This window comes from Dermacentor variabilis, chromosome 4 (assembly GCF_050947875.1).
Source record: "Dermacentor variabilis isolate Ectoservices chromosome 4, ASM5094787v1, whole genome shotgun sequence".
Classification (NCBI taxonomy): Eukaryota; Metazoa; Arthropoda; class Arachnida; order Ixodida; family Ixodidae; genus Dermacentor; species Dermacentor variabilis.
In genome coordinates this window covers 118,874,172-118,893,592 of record NC_134571.1, presented here as the reverse complement: position 1 = coordinate 118,893,592, position 19,421 = coordinate 118,874,172, and the positions used below count along the sequence as shown (strand labels likewise).

At 44.9% G+C, this 19,421-nt stretch overlaps 1 protein-coding gene across 1 annotated transcript in view; it reads left to right on the top strand.

Moving 5' to 3' along the window:
- LOC142577912 (uncharacterized) overlaps positions 1-19,421 on the top strand; it is a 100,781-nt gene that overhangs the window by 57,036 nt on the left and 24,324 nt on the right. The window contains exons 3-4 of the mRNA XM_075687348.1: positions 7,830-7,931; positions 13,116-13,211. Coding sequence (XP_075543463.1) covers positions 7,830-7,931; positions 13,116-13,211 — 198 coding nt within the window. The remainder of the gene's footprint in view (positions 1-7,829; positions 7,932-13,115; positions 13,212-19,421) is intronic.

The window sequence follows — 19,421 nt, the reverse complement described above, 5'->3', positions numbered from 1 at the left end:
TTGTGCGAGTCGCGCACGCGCGAACAGACACGAATGGTGTCAGCATCGATGAAGCTGTTTCAGAAAGATCCCAAAGCCGCGCTTGTTGCCAGACTGTAGAGCATTCCCGGCTAAATCCGCAGCATTCGACCCCCAAAATCCGGATGCGAAAAATAGCTCGGAATTTTCCATCCGTGGGGGTCGCGGACGACGCGCGGACGGCACAAATCCGTGACGCGTAGTCACGTGATGAGCCGTTCGTCGCGAAAAAGAGGGATTTCGTCCGTCGTGTGGATCCACCATAAGCAGCGCACGTTTGCTGCAACTTTAGTTGGCCGGCGATATCCTCAGATCTCCGAGGCCATATGCCGTTGTTGTGGCTATTTGCCGTCTGTAGCGATAGGTGGCGGTGACATCTTGAATGTTTCTTTCGTTAGGCTTCGGCTCGTTCGAAACGAGACGCGAACTCAAAAACACCGCGGGGTTATCCATAATACTTGTCGTCGAAGCGGCCTGAGACTAAGCAAAAGTCGTTTACACAATCGTTTGCTACGAACGAAGTGTATTTTACAAAAGCAACGCCAAATTCAATTCGAAGCGGGCAGCTGGGACCGCCGCCATGTTTTATGCAAGCTCTGCAAACCACGCAAAAACGCTAAGGCCCCGCTACACCCGCTATATCGGTTTGCGTTCAGCGCATGCGCAGTGGCGACCCGCTATTTTTTAGCGTACGCTATGCTAAACCTGTCTAATGAGAATGAAGTGTAAGAACGGCGGGCGGGGGGGGGTGGGGAGTCATACCTGGTGTCTCAAGGGTTGCTTAACGGTTTTGTCAAATGGGTCGGACAAGTCAACTGCGTCCGAAAGAGTCTACCGTAAGGTTGATTATTGTTCTACAGCGAAGCTGTTAGCCTCTAGTTCACTGGGCTTTTTATCAGTGTGTTCATCCAGAAATGTGGCAGCTGGAAAAGGGGTTTGTGTTTTAGTTTCCATCCAACATAATTATGTTCTCGTGTATATTCGAGTTACCATACAATGCTATTGGTTCTGTAGGTTGTGTGTAAGTCGTACTTTACGAATTTAGTGGGATATTTTTCATTGAGAAAAGAACTTTATTTAAGTGTCCTGAGAAACCTGTATGATCCCCAATCAAGTTGGTGGCTCCGCCTACGACGGGACCGGAAGGTGGTGACTCTCCGCGACGTCGCCGGTGCTCTGGACGGCGTATAGTTGTGCGAATTCCAAGCTATTCACTTGGACTTGTATTGAAGTTCGGAGCTAGCGCTGTACGAGCACATCCAGAGCATGTAGTCGAAGGAGCAACACTCGTGACCGCATATGGAGCACGACTGCGGGAAGTTTGGATCTATCCGACTAAGCACTCTAGGGGTGAGGTACGATCTTGTCTGTAAGAGCCCGAAAGTCATGGCCTGAGCCCTATTCAGTTTCGGGCTGAGGGGAGGGAATTTCCTTCTACTTTATCTGTAGTGCGGCGTAATTTCGTGATAGGTGGTAAGAGGATCTTTGAAGGAGAAATCCTGTGGGAGAACCGGACCGTTAGCTTGGGCGCGGTTTGTGAACTCACGCGCCAGGCAGTTGGCCCGCTCGTTAGTGTTGGAACCCGCTTGGTTAGTTATATCAGTCACGGGGGCCGGGAGCCACGTGCACTTTGAGAAATTTCATGATTTCAATAGCACATTTGCGCTTGGCGGTGGGTCAACAAGGATGAGAGTGTATGCTTTGCTAACGGTACCGCCACCTCAAGAAGATCGCAACTGCAGCTGGAAAAGACTTTGTGTGTCAGTTTCCGCAAAACAAATTTATGTATTCTCGTACATTCGAATAATAGTCCGAAGCTATCGTGTCTGCAGCTTGTGTGTAAGTCGTACTTTACGCATTTCCTTACGCAATATTCTTTTAAACATCAAATTACTTCAATAAGGTACTTGCGCTTGGCGGACGGCCTTGAGGGATGACGATGAAGGATGCACTTCCGCACACGTGTGCGTGCGCGTGACGCACAGCCATCTACTTCGTTTAACTAGCGTGCGCGAGCGATGACTTTTCTGTGCGTCAGCGCAGTACGGCGGAGCCAAGTTGCAAGCAGGGCTAGAGTAAGCGCATGCCCACAAAGAGCGCTCAGACAGGCCCATCGTCTGCTCGGCTATTCCTCAAGGTCGATTCAAATAGGTCGCGAAGCTTCGGGCGAAAAGCGGTTCAGTAAAGGTTGCCACCGACATCAGCATGGGGGGTTATGGGAGCAGCGATTGAAGCGCGACTATGTTTGGAGGGAACAAACATTGGGAAAAAAAACGCGTTTATTAATTCAAACGAGACACAGTTAGATTCATTCAACGAAAATGAGATTCCTAGTCAATTTTATATATTCGTGATGAGTTAGGAAAATACGTTAAATTTTATTATTATTATTAAATGCATTTCTTTTCAGCGCCCATCGCTACAGGGGGCGTTGACGCCACTATCACTCGCAGTGCAATACACGTCTTGAATGGGCAGAGAGGCGCACTCGTATCACCTGTTGAAATACGCCCCCCTCACAATTTTTGCTTTCTTGCTTGTCGAAGTTTGCCTGAATTTGTTGACGCGGGTAGCTTCGTTGCTTCTTAATCTGTTCAGTGAAAAGTAGTGAGTTACGACCGCCAGATAATTCTGAAGTTGTTTTCGTGCGACTGCGCTGGCCGATGGGCTTGGCATCCGCCAATAGGATCCGCACTCTACACCTAAAGCTTTCGTCGGCCTCCAAAGAAAGTATGTTCTGTGCAGGGATGCAATTTCGACAACCGTACGGCTGGCCTTTTCCTGCATCGCTTTCCACGATGAAAGCTCGAAACGCCCATCAAGTCGATTGGCGGCGCATTTGAATATATAGCTCCAAAGGAAGAACAACAGAAGTTTCGCGCTTTCGAAAACAAAATGACGTCACTTCTGCTTTTAACGGACATGGCGTCACGTTATTTTTTCTTCCGCCGGAAGTGTTCCCACCACATACAGATGGCGCTAAGCCCCACGAACCGGCGATGACCGCCATGTTTTGAACGTATGGGCTCCTATGGAAGCTTCGCTACCAGGTATATTTACCTTGTATTCCTTCTTAAGGACGTCACGCCATATCAGCGCACTTCAGGCGAACAGGCAGCTTGAGAGGCCAAATGGTTTTGCTCGTATTTTATATTCCAAAAATCACAAGGCAACCGAGAAAATGAAATTTGAGGATACGTCTCACACCCCCAGTCATGAGATAAGCCGAAGAATGTGAATCGTTCATTTGTTACTTGCTGACCCAAAGGCTTTTTCTTGTTCATGTGTAGAAATGTCCATTATCTGCGTGCTTTATAGCTTCAGCGTGGCCGCGAAGCTTGAATTTCCATACAGTGACACCTACCCACAACATGGGGGGTGAGCAATAAGTGGACGGTTCAAAACACGCCATTGCCAGCTGGCTATTTGGTGTTATCGACAAGCGTTTGGATGATTATAATTTTCACTGTATGGTACATAAGTATCCACAATGGACGATCAGCCAAGAGATGGTCGGTATATTTCAAAGGAATAACAACAAATGAAGAAATTCAAGCCAGTGTAAGCTTTCTCAGTTGCGAAGCACGGTTGACCGAGAGCGCATGTGCTTGCCAGATTTCTTTACGCCAATGACGTAGAAACGAAGCGAGCTAATTTAGAACATTTCATTAACCGCTTTGCCAAAGCTTCGTTTCACATAAGTAGTTCTGCTTTACATTCACATAATTTCTTTTTCATAAGAGTTGGTGCAGCTTTGGTAAAAATATTTGTAAGGATTGCCGTTTAATCTCAAACAATACACCGATGCGGAATATTTCTACCAGCGCAATATTTAGTGCTGCTATAAAAAAATGAAAGTTTCCCCTAACGGAAGCAACTTCAGGCGCGTTGCCGAGGCGGACAGCACGGACGACACGAAACTGAGCATTCACAAACGGAAAGTTCGAGGTGAAAATAAATTGCCCCTTGCTTTTTAAAATTACTAAACGTATTAAGGTGCCCTTATTAACTCAAACCTCTCTTGCCAGCCTTACATTAATCATGTTCTTAAAACGGCGCAGTTTCGTGCGAAAAGCGACGCATTATTCGCGTCATGAAAACCTAAGACTACTACACGAAGTAATGTTCGTGGTTTTAGCAGCGTCTATAAATGCAATAAACATTCTGTTTTTTATTACATTAACAAGCGTGGCGTCACACACGCGCAGGCAAGCATGAACAGATCTCATTCGATGACATGACCACCCGCTGTCACAACCGAGGCGTGATGAAGAGCGCCAACAGAGGGCAGGGAACATTTCTACCACCGCGTCTTCGGAACCTGAGATTACGGTACCCACAGTACCACCCCTACTACTTCAACACTAGGCGCCGTGAGACTGCGCACTTGCTGCCACCAGCCATCTTGGCTTGGCGAGTCTTGGCACCCGTGCAATATTAGAGGCAAGATAGGGCGCCGACGGTGTGCGCGGACAGCCATGCACATGCCTGGCTTGGTTAGCGGAAGAGACGCACCCTCGTGGATATGTCATGCTCATACCGCCGTCATGGTGTTGTCTCGGTCGTTCTATTCTGTCGTCATTCAAGCTTGGTCATCTAATTTTGGTCGGGCCGTTGTTGTCATACCATCATCGTCATCAAGTCATCATCATAGCATTGTCGACATGCTTTTTTTAAAGACATCTTTTATCATGCCACAATAATTATGTTGCCACTATTCCATCGCCATCATGCTGTCGTCATGACATTGTATTCATACAGACATCGTCATGCACTCGTGGTCTTGTCGTCGTCGAGACGCTGTCGTCGTCAACCCATAATTTTCATTCCAGCTCCTTCATAAGACTGTCGTCTTGCTGTTGTCGCCATTGTGGCGTCGTCGCCTCATTGGCCTAATGCAGTCATTATCAATCCGTTGTTGTAATGCTGTAGCCATTATTTCGTCATCACCAAGCCGTCATTATTCGAGCGTCGTCAGCCCATTGCTTTCATGCAGTCGTTATCGATAAATCATTGTTATGTCAACGTCACCTTTGTGTGCGTATATATATATATATATATATATATATATATATATATATATATATATATATATATATATATATATATATATATATATATATCGCGGGACAGAATAATATGCGGATAATGAGTCCCTTCTTCCGCAAGCGGGATAGCTGAAAGTGCACGTGGAGGAGCCCGAATGGCAAGACTAGAAATGAAATAGACTTTATTCTCTGCACTAACCCTTGCATCATGCAAGATGTGGACGTGCTCGACAAGGTGCGCTGCAGTGACCACAGGATAGTAAGAACTCGATTTAGCCTAAACCTGGGGAGGGAACGGAAGAAACTGGTACATAAGAAGCCGATCAATTAGTTAGCAGTGAGAGGGAAAGTAGAGCAATTCCAGATTAAGCTACAGAACAGATATTCGGCTTTAATTCAGGAAGAGGAACTTAGTGTTGAAGCAATGAACGACAATCTTGTGGGCATGAGTAAGGAGTGTGCAATAGAAGACGGTGGTAACTCCGTTAGACAGGATACCAGTAAGCTATCTCAGGAGACGAAAGATCTGATCAAGAAACGCCAATGTATGAAAGCCTCAAACCCTACAGCTAGAATAGAACTGGAAGAACTTCCGAAGTTAATCAACAAGCGTAAGACAGCTGACATAGGGAAGTGTAAATAAGGATAGAATTTAACGCACTCTCAGGAGCGGAGGAAGCCTAAAAACAGTGAAGAAGAAACTAGAAATTGGCAAGAATCAGATGTTTGCGTTAAGAGACAAAGCCAGCAATACCATTACTAATATGGATGAGATAGTTAAAGTGGCTGAGGAGTTATATAGAGATTTATACAGTACCAGTCGCACCCACAACAATAATGGAAGAGACAATAGTCTAGAGGAATTCGAAATCCCACAGGTAACGCCGGAAGAAGTAAAGAAAGCATTGGGAGCTATGCAAAGGGGGAAGGCCGCTGTGGAGGACCAGGTAACAGCAGATCTGTTGAAGGATGGTGGGCAGATTGTTCTAGGGAAACTGGCCACACTGTATATGCTATGCCTCATGACCTCGAGCGTACCGGAATCTTGGAAGAACGCTAACATAATCCTAATCCATAAGTAGGGGGACGCAAAAGACTTGAAAAATTACAGACCGATCAGCTTACTGTCGGTTGCCTACAAACTATTTACTAAGGTAGTCGCAAATAGAATCAGGAACACCTTAGACTTCTGTCAAGCAAAGGACCAGGCAGGATTCCGTAAAGGCTGCTCAACAATAGACCATATTCACACTATCAATCACGTGATAGAGAAATGTGCGGAATATAACCAACCCTTATATATAGCTTCCATTGATTACGAGAAAGCGTTTGATTCTTTCGAAACCTCAGCAGTCATGGAGGCATTACGGAATGAGGGTGTAGACGAGACGTATGTAAATATACTGAAAGATATCTACAGTGGCTCCACAGCCACCGTGGTCCTCCATAAAGAAAGCATCAAAATCCCAATAAAGAAATTCGTCAGGCAGTGAGATACGATCTCTCCAACGCTGTTCACAGCGTGCTTACAGGAGGTATTCAGATACCTGGATTGGGAAAAATTTGGGATAAGAGTTAATGGAGAATACCTTTGTAACTTGCGATTCGCTGATGATATTGCCTTGCTTAGTAACTCTTACCAGTATTCACCTACGGGGCAGAAACCTGGAGGCTTACGAAAAAGGTTCTACTTAAATTCAGGACTACGCAACGAGCTATGGAAAGAAGAATGATGGGTGTAACTTTAAAGGATAAGGAAAGATCAGATTGGGTGAGGGAACAAACGCGAGGTAATGACATCTTAGTTGAAATCAAGAAAAAGAAAAGGGCATGGGCAGGACATGTAACGAGGAGGGAAGATAATAGATGGTCATTAAGGGTTACGAACTGGATTCCAAGGAAAGGGAAGCGTAGCAGGGGGGCGGCGGAAAGTTAGGCGGGCGGATGAGATTAAGAAGTTTGCAGGGACAACATGGCCACAATTAGTACGTGACCGGGGTAGTTGGAGAGGTATGGGAGAGGCCTTTGCCCTGCAGTGGGTGTAACTAGGCTGATGATGATTATTATTATGATATAAATGATAATGATAATATATATCAACTTTATGCGGTCGTTGCCATGCCGTCGCGGTGAGTCCGCCATCGTAATTTAGTCATATTCGTTCCGCCACAGTTTCCTATTCGTTGATCATTTCCAGTATACCGTAAAGCTGTTCCATTCTGCTTTTATTCTAAATCCGCCATTAGCCCTCTCAGATAGGTTAAAATGACTTGGGCTTTGCTCACATGGGCGCAGCACTCACCTATGTGATATCTTAAAAGCAGATTGGAATAGTTTTACGTTATACCGGACAATGCATCTGCTTGATTTCTGGTGTGAATGTATAAATTGTGTGTGGCTGCTGTGTTGCACAAACGTAAAAAAATTATTCACGATAAACAGTTGACTTTCTTGTGGTTCACCATAAACTTTACAGTAGGTTATGCTTTGAACTGAACAAAGTGGAAGCTTTGCCTTTATCTTTATGGAATATAAATAGCGCTTCTATGTAACAGCGCTTCCCATATTCCTAAACGAGTGTTTGATCTGCATAACTTTCTTTTTCTTGGCATTCTTTAACATGGAACAGAAACTACATGTCTAGGAGAGCATACTAACAATTTGTTCAAAGTAGCGCGAAAACATTTTTCAATCTTTGTAGATGTTATTAACGTAATCGCTTGTTGCTCGTGCATCTGCTCTGTTTATCGTTTTCTTTTGCAGCCATGCTAAGGAAGTGCCATTTTCTGTGTTTCGTACTGGTTTTGGACATGTTACCAAAAGCTATAGGTAAACCGAAAACTACAGCTGAACCAAAACTAAAAGGTGAGAGCATATCTTATCGCTAAATCTCGAACGTAGTTACAACGATTACGTAACATGAAACTTACCACTTTGATTGTACGAAACCCGGCTAGATTAAAACTGGTTTGGTTATCCCATTGCAAGATAAGTCACCTGCACAAATCTTGATCACGAAATAAGAGGAACTCAATTTACAAGGTCATAAATCTGTATTTGCTCTGTGATCACTCAGCGCAGAGCGTAACCCTGGCTTGAACTAGATGTCTTGGTTCGAAATTGGAAGGTAGAGCTCGTTTGCGTTTATGTTCATATGCCACCTTAAAATGAATCCTTCCTGACGTCTACCTAAGAGACAAAAATGAAACCTCTGTTTTGTTCCTACGCCGCACCGAGGCGTCAGTTGTAGTTGTATGAGTAGTGACACTAACCCGCTTGGGCTCCTCTGTTCTTTTGTTGCAGAAGCGTAAATGTACGTCTGATGATTTTTTTATGCTCCTGCTTCTTCCTAACGTACCTTAAAGAATTCACGTCCTTCTCCAGATAGCAGATACGCTGCACTGATTGACATATTTGCTTACTGCCGCTTAGCTTGACGGCGCAAGACCACATGGCTGCGTCTGGCACTTTCAATACCGCAATAACAGGCGTCATTATCCATAAATTTGCCGATGCAGTGTCGTCATGCACAATTAAAAGGATGTGAAGTTAGAGACAGATAGTTTATGTAGTTCCAACTAAAAGCGCCTTATGGAACAAATGTTGTCTATGTATACAATTACCCGCAGTGGTAGCGCCGTAGCTTTCACGTTGCTCTGCTAAGCACGACTGCCCCGGATCAAATTCCAGCCACGGTGGGCGCATTTCAATCGAGGGCCAGTATGCAAAAACACCCGTGTAGGTTATACTAGGTGCACTTTAAAGGAAACCAGTTCGTCCACATTCAGCCGAAGCACCACAGTAAAGCGCGCCTCATACTAATTAAATCGTTTTGGCACTTCATTCCCAAGAACTCATTTAGATTATTTTATGTATGGATTTCAGGACAGATTGTTACTGATTGCTACGCCTACATTATCTTAGGGCCTAGGTTACGCCTCGTTAGTTATTGACTAGATTCAGTGGTAATATTCCCAGTTTGTACTCTTACTACAACAAAAGTATTTTGTGTGCTGTTAAAGGGATAGCTTTTTTGTTGGTAATAATGTGACGGTGTAGGATATCTGCACCGGTTTTTAAATAAACGCAGCAGCCAGGGCTCCGCACCAGAGTATCGGAAAACAGTCAACCTCGTCTTCTTCCGTTCTCGCGCTCCTCGCAGATACCATTCTGTAACATGAATCCCCGGAAGCAAAAGTGCCGTCTAGGTTCTGGCTAAATTATGTGGTGCTAGTCCGAGTGGCAGGGCTTGAGCCTCGATATGTGTGAAAGTTCTGTGGCCAGGGCCACCGTCACAGTCAGGGCTACCACTGTGGATACCTCGCATGTCATGCCAGTGTTATGATCCATTTGCATTCAAACGAGCTTCCCCACGTGAATATAATTGTATTCTTCTCGGAATCGACAACACGCTTTTACCTGAGGTGACACCAAAGGATAGAAGAAATCGGAGGTCGAGACGAAGTCAGGCTTTTACCTGAGGTGACACCAAAGGATAGAAGGAATCGGAGGTCGAGACGAAGTCAGGCTTTTCGCCGAGCTGACACAAAAGGATAGAAGCAGAAACAAAAGGGAAAGAAGGCGCCCCCCTTTTTCCACACGCTGACACAAAACGGGAGACGCAGGAAGACAAACTAAAGGGCAAAGAAAGCCTCCCCCTCCACTCTCCACAAGCTTACCCAAAAGGAAGGACAGCGAAAGCACCACTACTTCCACAGGCTCCGGAAGAAGACGGCGACGACTACAGCGCTGCCACCAGGGGTTATTTAAGGGCGTGCTGTCCCACATGTTAATAAGGCCGCTCGAGACTCAGATGAGAGTCACATCCGTGTTCCAAGTAAGTGAATACAACCTTTTCTACTCTCTTCCATCCTCAATATGCCCGGCTTCGTCTTCGTTTCCTCGTTCTTGCGGTGACGGCCCACCTCACCCGATCGAGATCATATCAGCAGTCTCTTGTGGCACCAAGCGATAGGGCCCAACGTAATGGGTCAGCAGCCTTTCGGAGAGGCCTACGCGACGAGAAGGCTGCCGGAGGAGGGTCCATGAGCCAGTTTCGAAATGGGCGTCTCAGTGGTGGTGATCGTGCAACGTTTTCTGAATAGTCTGAGATGCTACAGGTAGGTCACCGGCAATGCGACGGACAGTTTCGGCGCGCGCAATGGCATCCTGGGCGTAGGAGCAAGTCGCAAATGAATCTGTGGCAAGCAAGGAATCAAATGGCAGGAGTGCGTGGCGCCCATGAAAAAGATAAGAAGTTGAATGACCCGCAGTGTCTTGGCGCGAAGAGTTTTAAGCAAACGTAACAACGGGCAATGCACAGTCCCAATCACGATGATCTTCCGACGCATACATAGCGAACATATCGGTAAGCGTGCGGTTGAGGCACTCAGTCAGTCCATTTGTTTGGGGATGGTAAGCTGTCGTGAACTGAAGATGACTGGCGCAGGATTGCAGTAGATCGTCCACGACTTTGGCGAGGAAGCACAGGCCGCGATCCGTTAGGAGCTGACGAGAAGCACCGTGCTGTAGAATAGCATCTCGAAGCAGAAAATCGCTGGCATCGGTGGCGCAGCTCGTGGGGAGAGCTCGCGTGACAGCGAAGGTAGCCGCGTAATCCGTCGCAACCGCAATCCATCAGTTGCCAAATGCTGACACAGGGAACGGTCCAAATATGCCCAAGCCAACACGGAGAAACGGCTGGCCGGGAATGGCGATCAGCTGGAGTAGGCCAGCTGGACGCGAGGAGGGTCCTTTGCGGCATTCGCAAGTTGCAACGTATTGTCGAAGGGAACGGTGAAGGACGAACCAGAAGAAGCGCAGACGGACGCCGTCATAAGTGCGAGCGATGCCTAAGTGCCCAAGCGGTGGGGCATCGTGAAGCTGTGCTTCGGAACGACAAGAACAAGCTCGGCGCCGTTGGGATCAATGTTGCGCCTCTACAAAACACTGTCTTTTCAAACGAAGAGTCGGAGCGATGGTTCCGAGGCTTGTGCGGTGAGGCGATCGATGATAGATCGTAAGGAGTGGTCCCAACGCTGCTCGAAGGCGATATTGAGAACGACCGCAGTGGATAGAACACAGGCATTAGAGTCATCGTCGGGGAATTCAGGTGGGCAAGCCGGATGTCGAAAAAGGCAGTCGGCGTTCTGGTGCAGTCGTGTTGATTTATATGTCACCGAATAGGAATATTTCTGTAACCGTAATTCAGAGCAGCCGAGGCGTCCCGTAGCCTATTTCAGCGAAGATAGCCAACATAGTTCATGGGGATCCGCATCAACAGAGAAGTGTCGCCCATAAAAGTTGAGGAGGAACTTCGCGATGGCCCTCACAAGAGCGAGGCATTCACCTTCTGTTGGTGAGTAACTGTTCTCAGAACGAGAAAAGAGTCGGCTAGCGTAGGTAATACCGCGAAATAAGCCATTCTGTCGCTGGGCAAAATTGCCAATGCCAGGACCAATGGCCACTCGCGTCTGTACGAATTTCAGTCTCGACGTCCGGATCAACATGTGACAAAACCGGTTCACTCGTTAGTATAGTAATAAGATCGGAAAATGCGGTGGCTTGATCAGGTCCACACGAAAAAGAAACGCACTTCTTGACAAAAGCTGTGAAGGGTCTGGCGATGTCCACGGAGTTCTCGATGGAGCGCCGAAAGTAAGAACGCAGTCTTATAAAGCTACGGACATCGTTCGACGAGCGTGGAAGCGGGAATTCCTTTACAGCACGGGCCTTCTCGGGATCATACTGTATGCTGACAGCGTCGCCCAAGTGGCCAAGGACTATGATGTGACGGCGCCCGAAATGGCATTTAGCAGATTTGAGCTGTAGACCGGCTTTTCGAAAAACCGCAAAAGCTGTGGTGAAGCGATTTAGATGGCTTTCCAAATTGGGCGTATAAACGAGAATATCATCAAGGTGGCAGAGGCATATGGACCACTAAAGTCCTCGAAGAAGAGAGTCCATCGTGCGTTCGAAGGTGGCGGAGGCATTGCAGAGTCCAAACGGCATTAGTTTAGATTATTAGAGGCCATCAGGTGTAACGAAGACTGTTTTCTCGCGATCGTGTTCGTCAACAATTTGCCAGTATCCAGAGCGAAGGTCAATACAGGAGAAGTAACTTGCGCCGTGCAAACAGTCTAACGCATCATCTATCCGTAGAAGTGGGTACACATCCTTCTTAGTGACCTTGCTTAGACGGCGATAATACACGCAAAACCTCCAAATGTTGTCTTTTTCCTTCACCAATAGGACTGGGTAGGCCCAAGGACTGGAAGAAGGGTCTACAATGTTCTTCTGAAGTATTTTGTCAGCCCCGTTTTCTTATAGCACGTTCAGGTGGTGACACATGGTAAGGTGTCCGGTGAATGGGAAGGTCATCGCCTTGTTTATACGATGTGAAAGCAGGATGGTCTGACCCAAGGGATGACCGCCAAAATCGAAGTTATCTTGGTACGAATCTGCGAGGGAGCAGAGAGCATCAGCGTAATTGTCTCACTAAGAAATAATTCCAATCGTTATAGTTGAAATATTCTTTGCCTTCTCTGGTGCTCTGTTTTTTAGATCTGCCTAATGTACTTTCTGGCATTGATCCTGCTTGCTTAGATATTTGCATTACAGCTCCTATACAAGTACACGAGCGCTTATTTGTGTTTACACTGCAGCCATGGTCTTCGTAATTACGGCAAAGCTGTAGCGGCCTCTTTAACCACTTGAAACTGCGGACGTAAATTGCGAAAGTGACGCAGTTGTGAATGTCAATACCTACAAAGAACCAAACAATTGCGTCTGCTAGAAAATGAATAGAACTTGAAAAAGAAAGCCCCATGCGCTGCAAAGTCTGGTTAAATAGGACGTGCAACAAGACGTTATTACAACCTTTCCTTTCGTGACGCCTGAGGTGGTTTGTAAACTTAAAAGCACTTCCAAGAGAGGTACGAACTGTATAGTGGAAAGGAAAGGCCCTGTAATCATTACAGGAATTTCTGGAAACATTGGGCTGTAAATAAGGAGGGCACCATTGTCATTTTCCTTCTATTTTTTCTATAGATGTTAAACCATGTAAGCAACGGAAACACATGTGCGGAGAAGGAAGGAGGCCCAACTGCGTCATAAAAAATGAAGAAGAGCAACACTTCCATTGCTGTAAGCATTTCCACTGTACCTTTTACTCTTTACTTGCCGCAATGCAGTTCCCTTCACCAACAATTACATGACCGGAATGTCACGTGTGAATAATTGATCGTGTGGCAGTAAACTTGTACGCTTACTTGACTGCTAGAGGGTTCGAGCGCTGGGAGCTGTGCATGCAAACGTAATGCAAATATGAATGCGTAGACAAAACGCACAATCCTGGCGGGCGACCTTGGACTGCCGTAGCCTTCCAAAAGTGTACTGAAAGGGTAAGTATGAATTATACAGACGAATAGGGATGATAGAAAAAGCTGTGAATGTACATGATGGAAACCTAGAGTAAAGGTTGAATGAATGTCTGATTTTTAATGGCGCAGAGTATAGGTTAGTTTGTGATTAGCTGCTACAGAAATTAGTCTTGCAAATAATGCCACCGGTTCTTCTCGACTTTGAGAACACCATATTAAGAAGGAAGAATGTGAGCAGTCGGCGCAAGTATAACATAGGACACGGAGGAAACAGCAATCTTTCTCCATTGTTTCATTTAATTTGTTAGCATTCTCTGCATACTGCTCGCCAATACTTGCGAAACCATATGCGCACTGGCGGTCGAACCACTGACAAATCGCGAAGAACGGGATTATTTGGAGTAGTGTAAACTGAGCTACACTGTATGGGTTCACCTTAAACATGTATCGCAGTTTACAGGCGAACAGAAAAAAAAAGCAAAAAAGAGGCATATCGACACGAGCCCAGACTACTGACTATTCATTCAAGAAAACAATCCAGCATAAAAAAATGGTAGGCGACCCTAATCTATCATTTAGGTGTCTCTTAGACGCACTCGAACCTCGGCGTTGGTGTTCTTTAGGTTAAGCTAGCAAAAATTTTCTCTTCGGAACGATATGCTGGCAAGGAGCAAGGGAGGGCGAGGACGGAGCGCAGCGCGCGCCACCTGGCGGGCCCTAACCCCTTAGCGAGCGGCGCACGAAGCGCACTTTTCGGACCCTTTTTAGTACTGACGTAGTTGAGTTGAAGAAGAGTTGGCAGAAAGAGGTCGTAAACGGGCCGAAAGTGCTCGCAGACGCTACACGGCAACGCAAAAAAGCTTTATTGTACGCAAATAAACCCATACTCTAGAGCATGTGGGAGTAGCCAGTGCCTGAGCGATCGGCGGCCGCCATCTTTTATTCCTTTGGGAATGGGGCAGCCTGAGGCTATTAAAAAAATTCAGTTTTGTTCGGCATATTAATGCATCTTTCATGCGTATACGTCAGTTTGACGCGGTGACTTTTCGCGGTTTTGTGACATCGCGTGACAGGCAGGTGAAATGGGTGCAGCCGGAAAACATTTGACCAGTAGCCGAAGGCTAATGGCGAAAGGGCGTCGAATCATAAATAACTATTTTTCTTTTGATCAGCCGAATGATGCATAATCAGTGTGTACGCGTCATATTAGATGAGGAGCCATCGCCCTTTTCGTGACGTCGCCTGACAGACAGGCGAAGCGGGGGTGTTTACAAAAGTTTTTGACCAATTGTGGAGGGCTGATTGCAGAATTGGAATAGAAAAGTTTGGAATAGCTTTACGTTATAGCGCCCCTGCTTGGCACACCAAAGGCTACAAAAAATCTGTAGAATATGCATGCAATCGCAAAGTCGAAATCATTATAGGTCATTTTTGCTAACAAGAATGCATCAATACTTATCTTACTCTAAATCTAAGAAAAGTTATCTCCTGCTTGAAACCGCCAAGGACGACTGACCGACACAAGTATTGATTTTTTTATGTGCATTGCATTAATTAACTTCGTCGCTATCTGATCTCAGTGTCTGAACAAACCGTAGGGCGCTTAATATCTTATGCGCATTCCTAATCGTAGGAGTGAAGGACCAGGTGAACCGGAGTGTTTGAACTTTCCGCAAAAAAAAAAGAAGTAACTGTGCAGATCCAACGTACGTATTGTGATCTATGTGAAGCGAAGCTTTGGCGAAGCGTTAAATCCTATAAATTAGCCCATTTCAATCATGGGTAGTTGGCGTGAAAGGCAATGGCGTGAGCATGTGTTGTCACGTACCAATGCCATGCAATTGGACAAATTTTATGCGGGATTGTATTTCTTCACATATTAATTATTTTAAATCTACCGGCCGCTTCTTGGTCAGTCTCTTGTAGTGGTATGTGCCATAGTATGAAAATAATCGTTTTATTTTATTTTAGTATTTCTTTACTTATTGAGTACCTGCGTTGGGGCCATCAGGCATTACAGCAGGGAGGGTACAGTTCATATAAACACATGCAAAATTACATTCATAAAGCATGGAAGAAGTTATCATCTGAACAAGCACAGACAGTGTCGGGCGGCAGAGTATTCCAGTCTCTTATAGTACGAACAAAGAGTGGCGGAAAGCATAATACTCAAAAGGAATCTCACGTATATTTAATTTGTGATCTCGGTTTTTAAAAACAGGTGGGCGCTGAAAATACAGTTCACTAGCTACTCCCGTTTTAGCGTAGTGTACGTTTTGAAGAATTTGAATCGCAGATTTCGACGGTGGTGTTCAAAAAGATGCTACTTTAGTGATTTTCTGCTTTATATCATTCTAAGCATCCTGTCATAATTGCCAAGGAAAATACTAACTGCCATGTTCGGCACTTTTTCAAGTTTATGTACAAGTTCCGTGTTATATGGGTCCAAGCGAAGGCACGCATACTCCAGTGTACTGCAGGCCTGTGTGAAATGTGGCTGCTGCCTAAGTTTCTGGAGTAAACTATTAAAGTAAGGTTTCAAGATCGAAACGCACTGCTCCAATAGCCTTGTTCCTAATATGAGTAACGTAGCTGTGAAAGAGTGACACAGCATTGTGTCACTCTTTCAAGAGTAGTGTTATTTATCGCGTAAATATTGCTGCTGTATGAGCGCTTCCTGGTAAAGGTGACGTGGATATTTTTTTCACACTCAGCAACATTTTCCATTTTTCATATTATGTGGTAATCAAATGCAAATCTTGTTGTAGTGCTTTTTGATCGGACTCGGTGTTGATGTACCTATTTACTATACATTAATCTGCAAACAGTCTAAATGATAATGTAATACCCATAGTGATGTCACTAATGAACAATAAAAACAAAAATACACCTAAACCTGATCCCTGGGCTACCCCAGAGGTCAGAGAAACGTATTCAGAAGGGCATTTGTGCATAGCTACAGACATCTGTCTTGAGCGAAGGTACTGAGCTATCTATGCGACAACCCTGCCATTCAGTTTGTAACGTTGAAATTTAGCGATCAATAAACTATACATAACAATGTCATAATCTTTTTTGAAGTCCAGAAATATACAGTCAACACTTTGTGTCTCGTCTACTGCTGAGGCTAGCTAGTTCATGAGTTAATTCAACCAGATGTGTCGTGCACGAAAAGCGCTGCCTAAACCCATGCTGGCTAGAATGAAGAAGGTTATTCTTATCAAGATGAGACATGATGCAGCTATAAATCACGTGTTCCATAACCTTACATGCATTGCTAGTTAAGGATGCTGGACGGCGATTCTCAGCTCTCTACCTCTGCCCGCTCTTATGAATTGGCACCACTCACGCTAGGTTGCAATCGCCAGGAACAGTGCTGTCGTTTAAGAAATCTTGCATTAAGTGACAAAAATACGAATATAAAATGCCCGAGCAATTTATCAGAAATGATGCCACGTTATCATCTGGACCACTCGCTTTCGTTGGCTTCAAGCGCAGTAATAGTCGCTCGATTCCTGTCACAATAAACGCAACCTGAGACATTTCGTCGACTTGCACAGGAAAATCAACACTTTTAACCCCACAAATCTTTGGATGAGTAGACTGAAATACTTATGAAAAGTAATCAATGAAAAATTCGACCCCACTTGAGTCTTAATTAACAATTCTGTCGGACTAATGCAAGGGTGGAACAGAAGTGTCATCCTTACCGTTTCTCTTAGCATATTTCCAAAATTCCTTAGTATCGTCCACTAACCTCTGGCCCAAGTTGTAAAACTATGTTCATTTAGTCGATCCAGCGAGCTCTCTAAAGCTAGGTTTCAACTCAACTAGCTGTATGTAACGATTACCTGAGTTTTTAATTTTAATGTGCTGTTAAATTCTCCTGAATTTCCGTAATAACGAACGGAGTTGACGGTTAAACAATAGTTTATCTTTGCTCGTATAGAAGACAGAGTTCGAAGAGGAAAAAAAATTATCCAGCAGTTCGACAAGCTTGTTATTAAGTACCCCCATACTTGTTCCGCGTTTAATTCATCTGCCAATGTGTGAAAAGTGAGAAAATGTGATTCAAGTTGTAAACTTAATGCAGAATGGTTAGCCATATTATATGAAGACAGTTTTGGCGGTATTTTTTATGCACACACATTTTGAAAGGTAGTGTCTGCGGCAATAACATTATGGTCGCTTTTACCAGGCAAAGCACGTACACTCTAGCAATAACTCCACGCTAATCAAAGCGTGCGTTTGCAGTTTTCTTACGCGCTTAATCTAAGCGTGATATTTCTCCACGCTTACCGATCACGCCTATCAGGAGTGATCAGCAACCCGTCTTCGCGCTTAGAAGGCGTGGTAAAGGCTCCTGTTCCCATGCTTATTATGGCGTGACGAGCCACCACGCTTATAGAGAGATCCAGTGGGGGGCAAGGGGGATTGAGTGAGGAGCTTGCCTCATCCCCCCTCGCACGTCCTCTGCATGCGTTGGAAGCAACGTAGAAGCTGCGGCCCTTGTCGGCTTGGGCGCTTTGGTCGTTTCTCTGAAGCGAGCTTTGCTCACCATGTTCTTCGCAGTTTTCTTTAACTTCTGCTTCGACGGCGCAGACTGTGACGAAACAAGACGCTCTGAGAGTGGCAGCATGCAGGTGAATTAGAAGCTGAGTATGCTGCAGAGACTGCGCAAGGTGCTCTCGCCAGTGACACTGAAACTAATCTACTAGGAAGGGGCTTTGCAATGCCCTGGCCATTTTCAACGATCTAAGGAAATGTAAAACGTAAACAAACCCTTCTGTATCCTTGAGCAAAAAGACAAATGCCCTCAGCCGTGCTCTAAGATAGCAAGCTGTGTGCAGAATAGCAACGCCAGGACAGAATTTTCCGCATTAAAATCATCATACTATTGCACCCTTTATCCGACTGTTGGCCTTAATACGTGATAATCTTGTTTTCACTGGCCTCTTTCTCTAAGAAGGACGAACATTCAATGCAAAGGAAGAAGTGTGGGACACATATTTCATCCTGGGTAAATCGTTTATTCATTGTATTAATTCTCAGAAAATATGATACAATCAAACGTTCATGCTTGAAAATAAAACTTACAGAGTTAAAGTGTGATTTTCAGATCGCTGAGAAAGCGTAATTATATGACTATGATTTAAATGCGCAACGCAGGCAACAATCATTTAGTCTTCTTTGCGTCCATGATATTTCTTTCCCTGTTATTGGCTTGGTTGTTCTTAGTTGGTTGCACAAAAATTGGCCATATGCCGCCGGATATGTTATATACTACATACAATAAAGACATAGGCACGTAACAAGTGCCTCTTCTAGGGATGTGTCAATAACGATCTCAGTGTTTTCCTGCTCACCGCCGCAGATGAGGAGCTTCGTTTCCTCCCAGACACTGCATGGGCGTATAAGGTTCACTAGCGCTATCTGGAAAAAACGAAAAGAAAAATGTCGTAATACCCAAAGTATAATACTTTAGAGGTGAAGACACGTTTCTTTTATACTAAATATAGTAACGAATACCGCTTGCTTTTTCACTGCTTTAGCACTGATTTCACTTCTCACATTTCTCTTACCGACTGCTCTTAAAATGTTGCGGTTTGGAAGTTTTTAGAAGTTGGCGATATGGAAACCACGGTCAAATCACCGCAGTAATGAGAGCATGCATTTCAGTGGGTCTCAAGCATGCTTCTGAGGCCACGAATGAAGGCTCTGAAAATTCCAGTATTTTTAATAAGATCAGAGGGAACACTTTGAATTGCGTTCATTTTAATCAATCCTGTTTCTAATCCTTCATTTGCTTTCAAATGTGACCTGAACAATAAAAGAGCAATGCGCAAAACGGATTTAGATGATACACATAGCTGTAAATGATTTTATTCCATGATGCTCTTCATAAAAATACAGTTTAAAGTTCGAACACGACTGACAACGTTTTAGATAATTGCTTTTAATACATAAGGAAAAA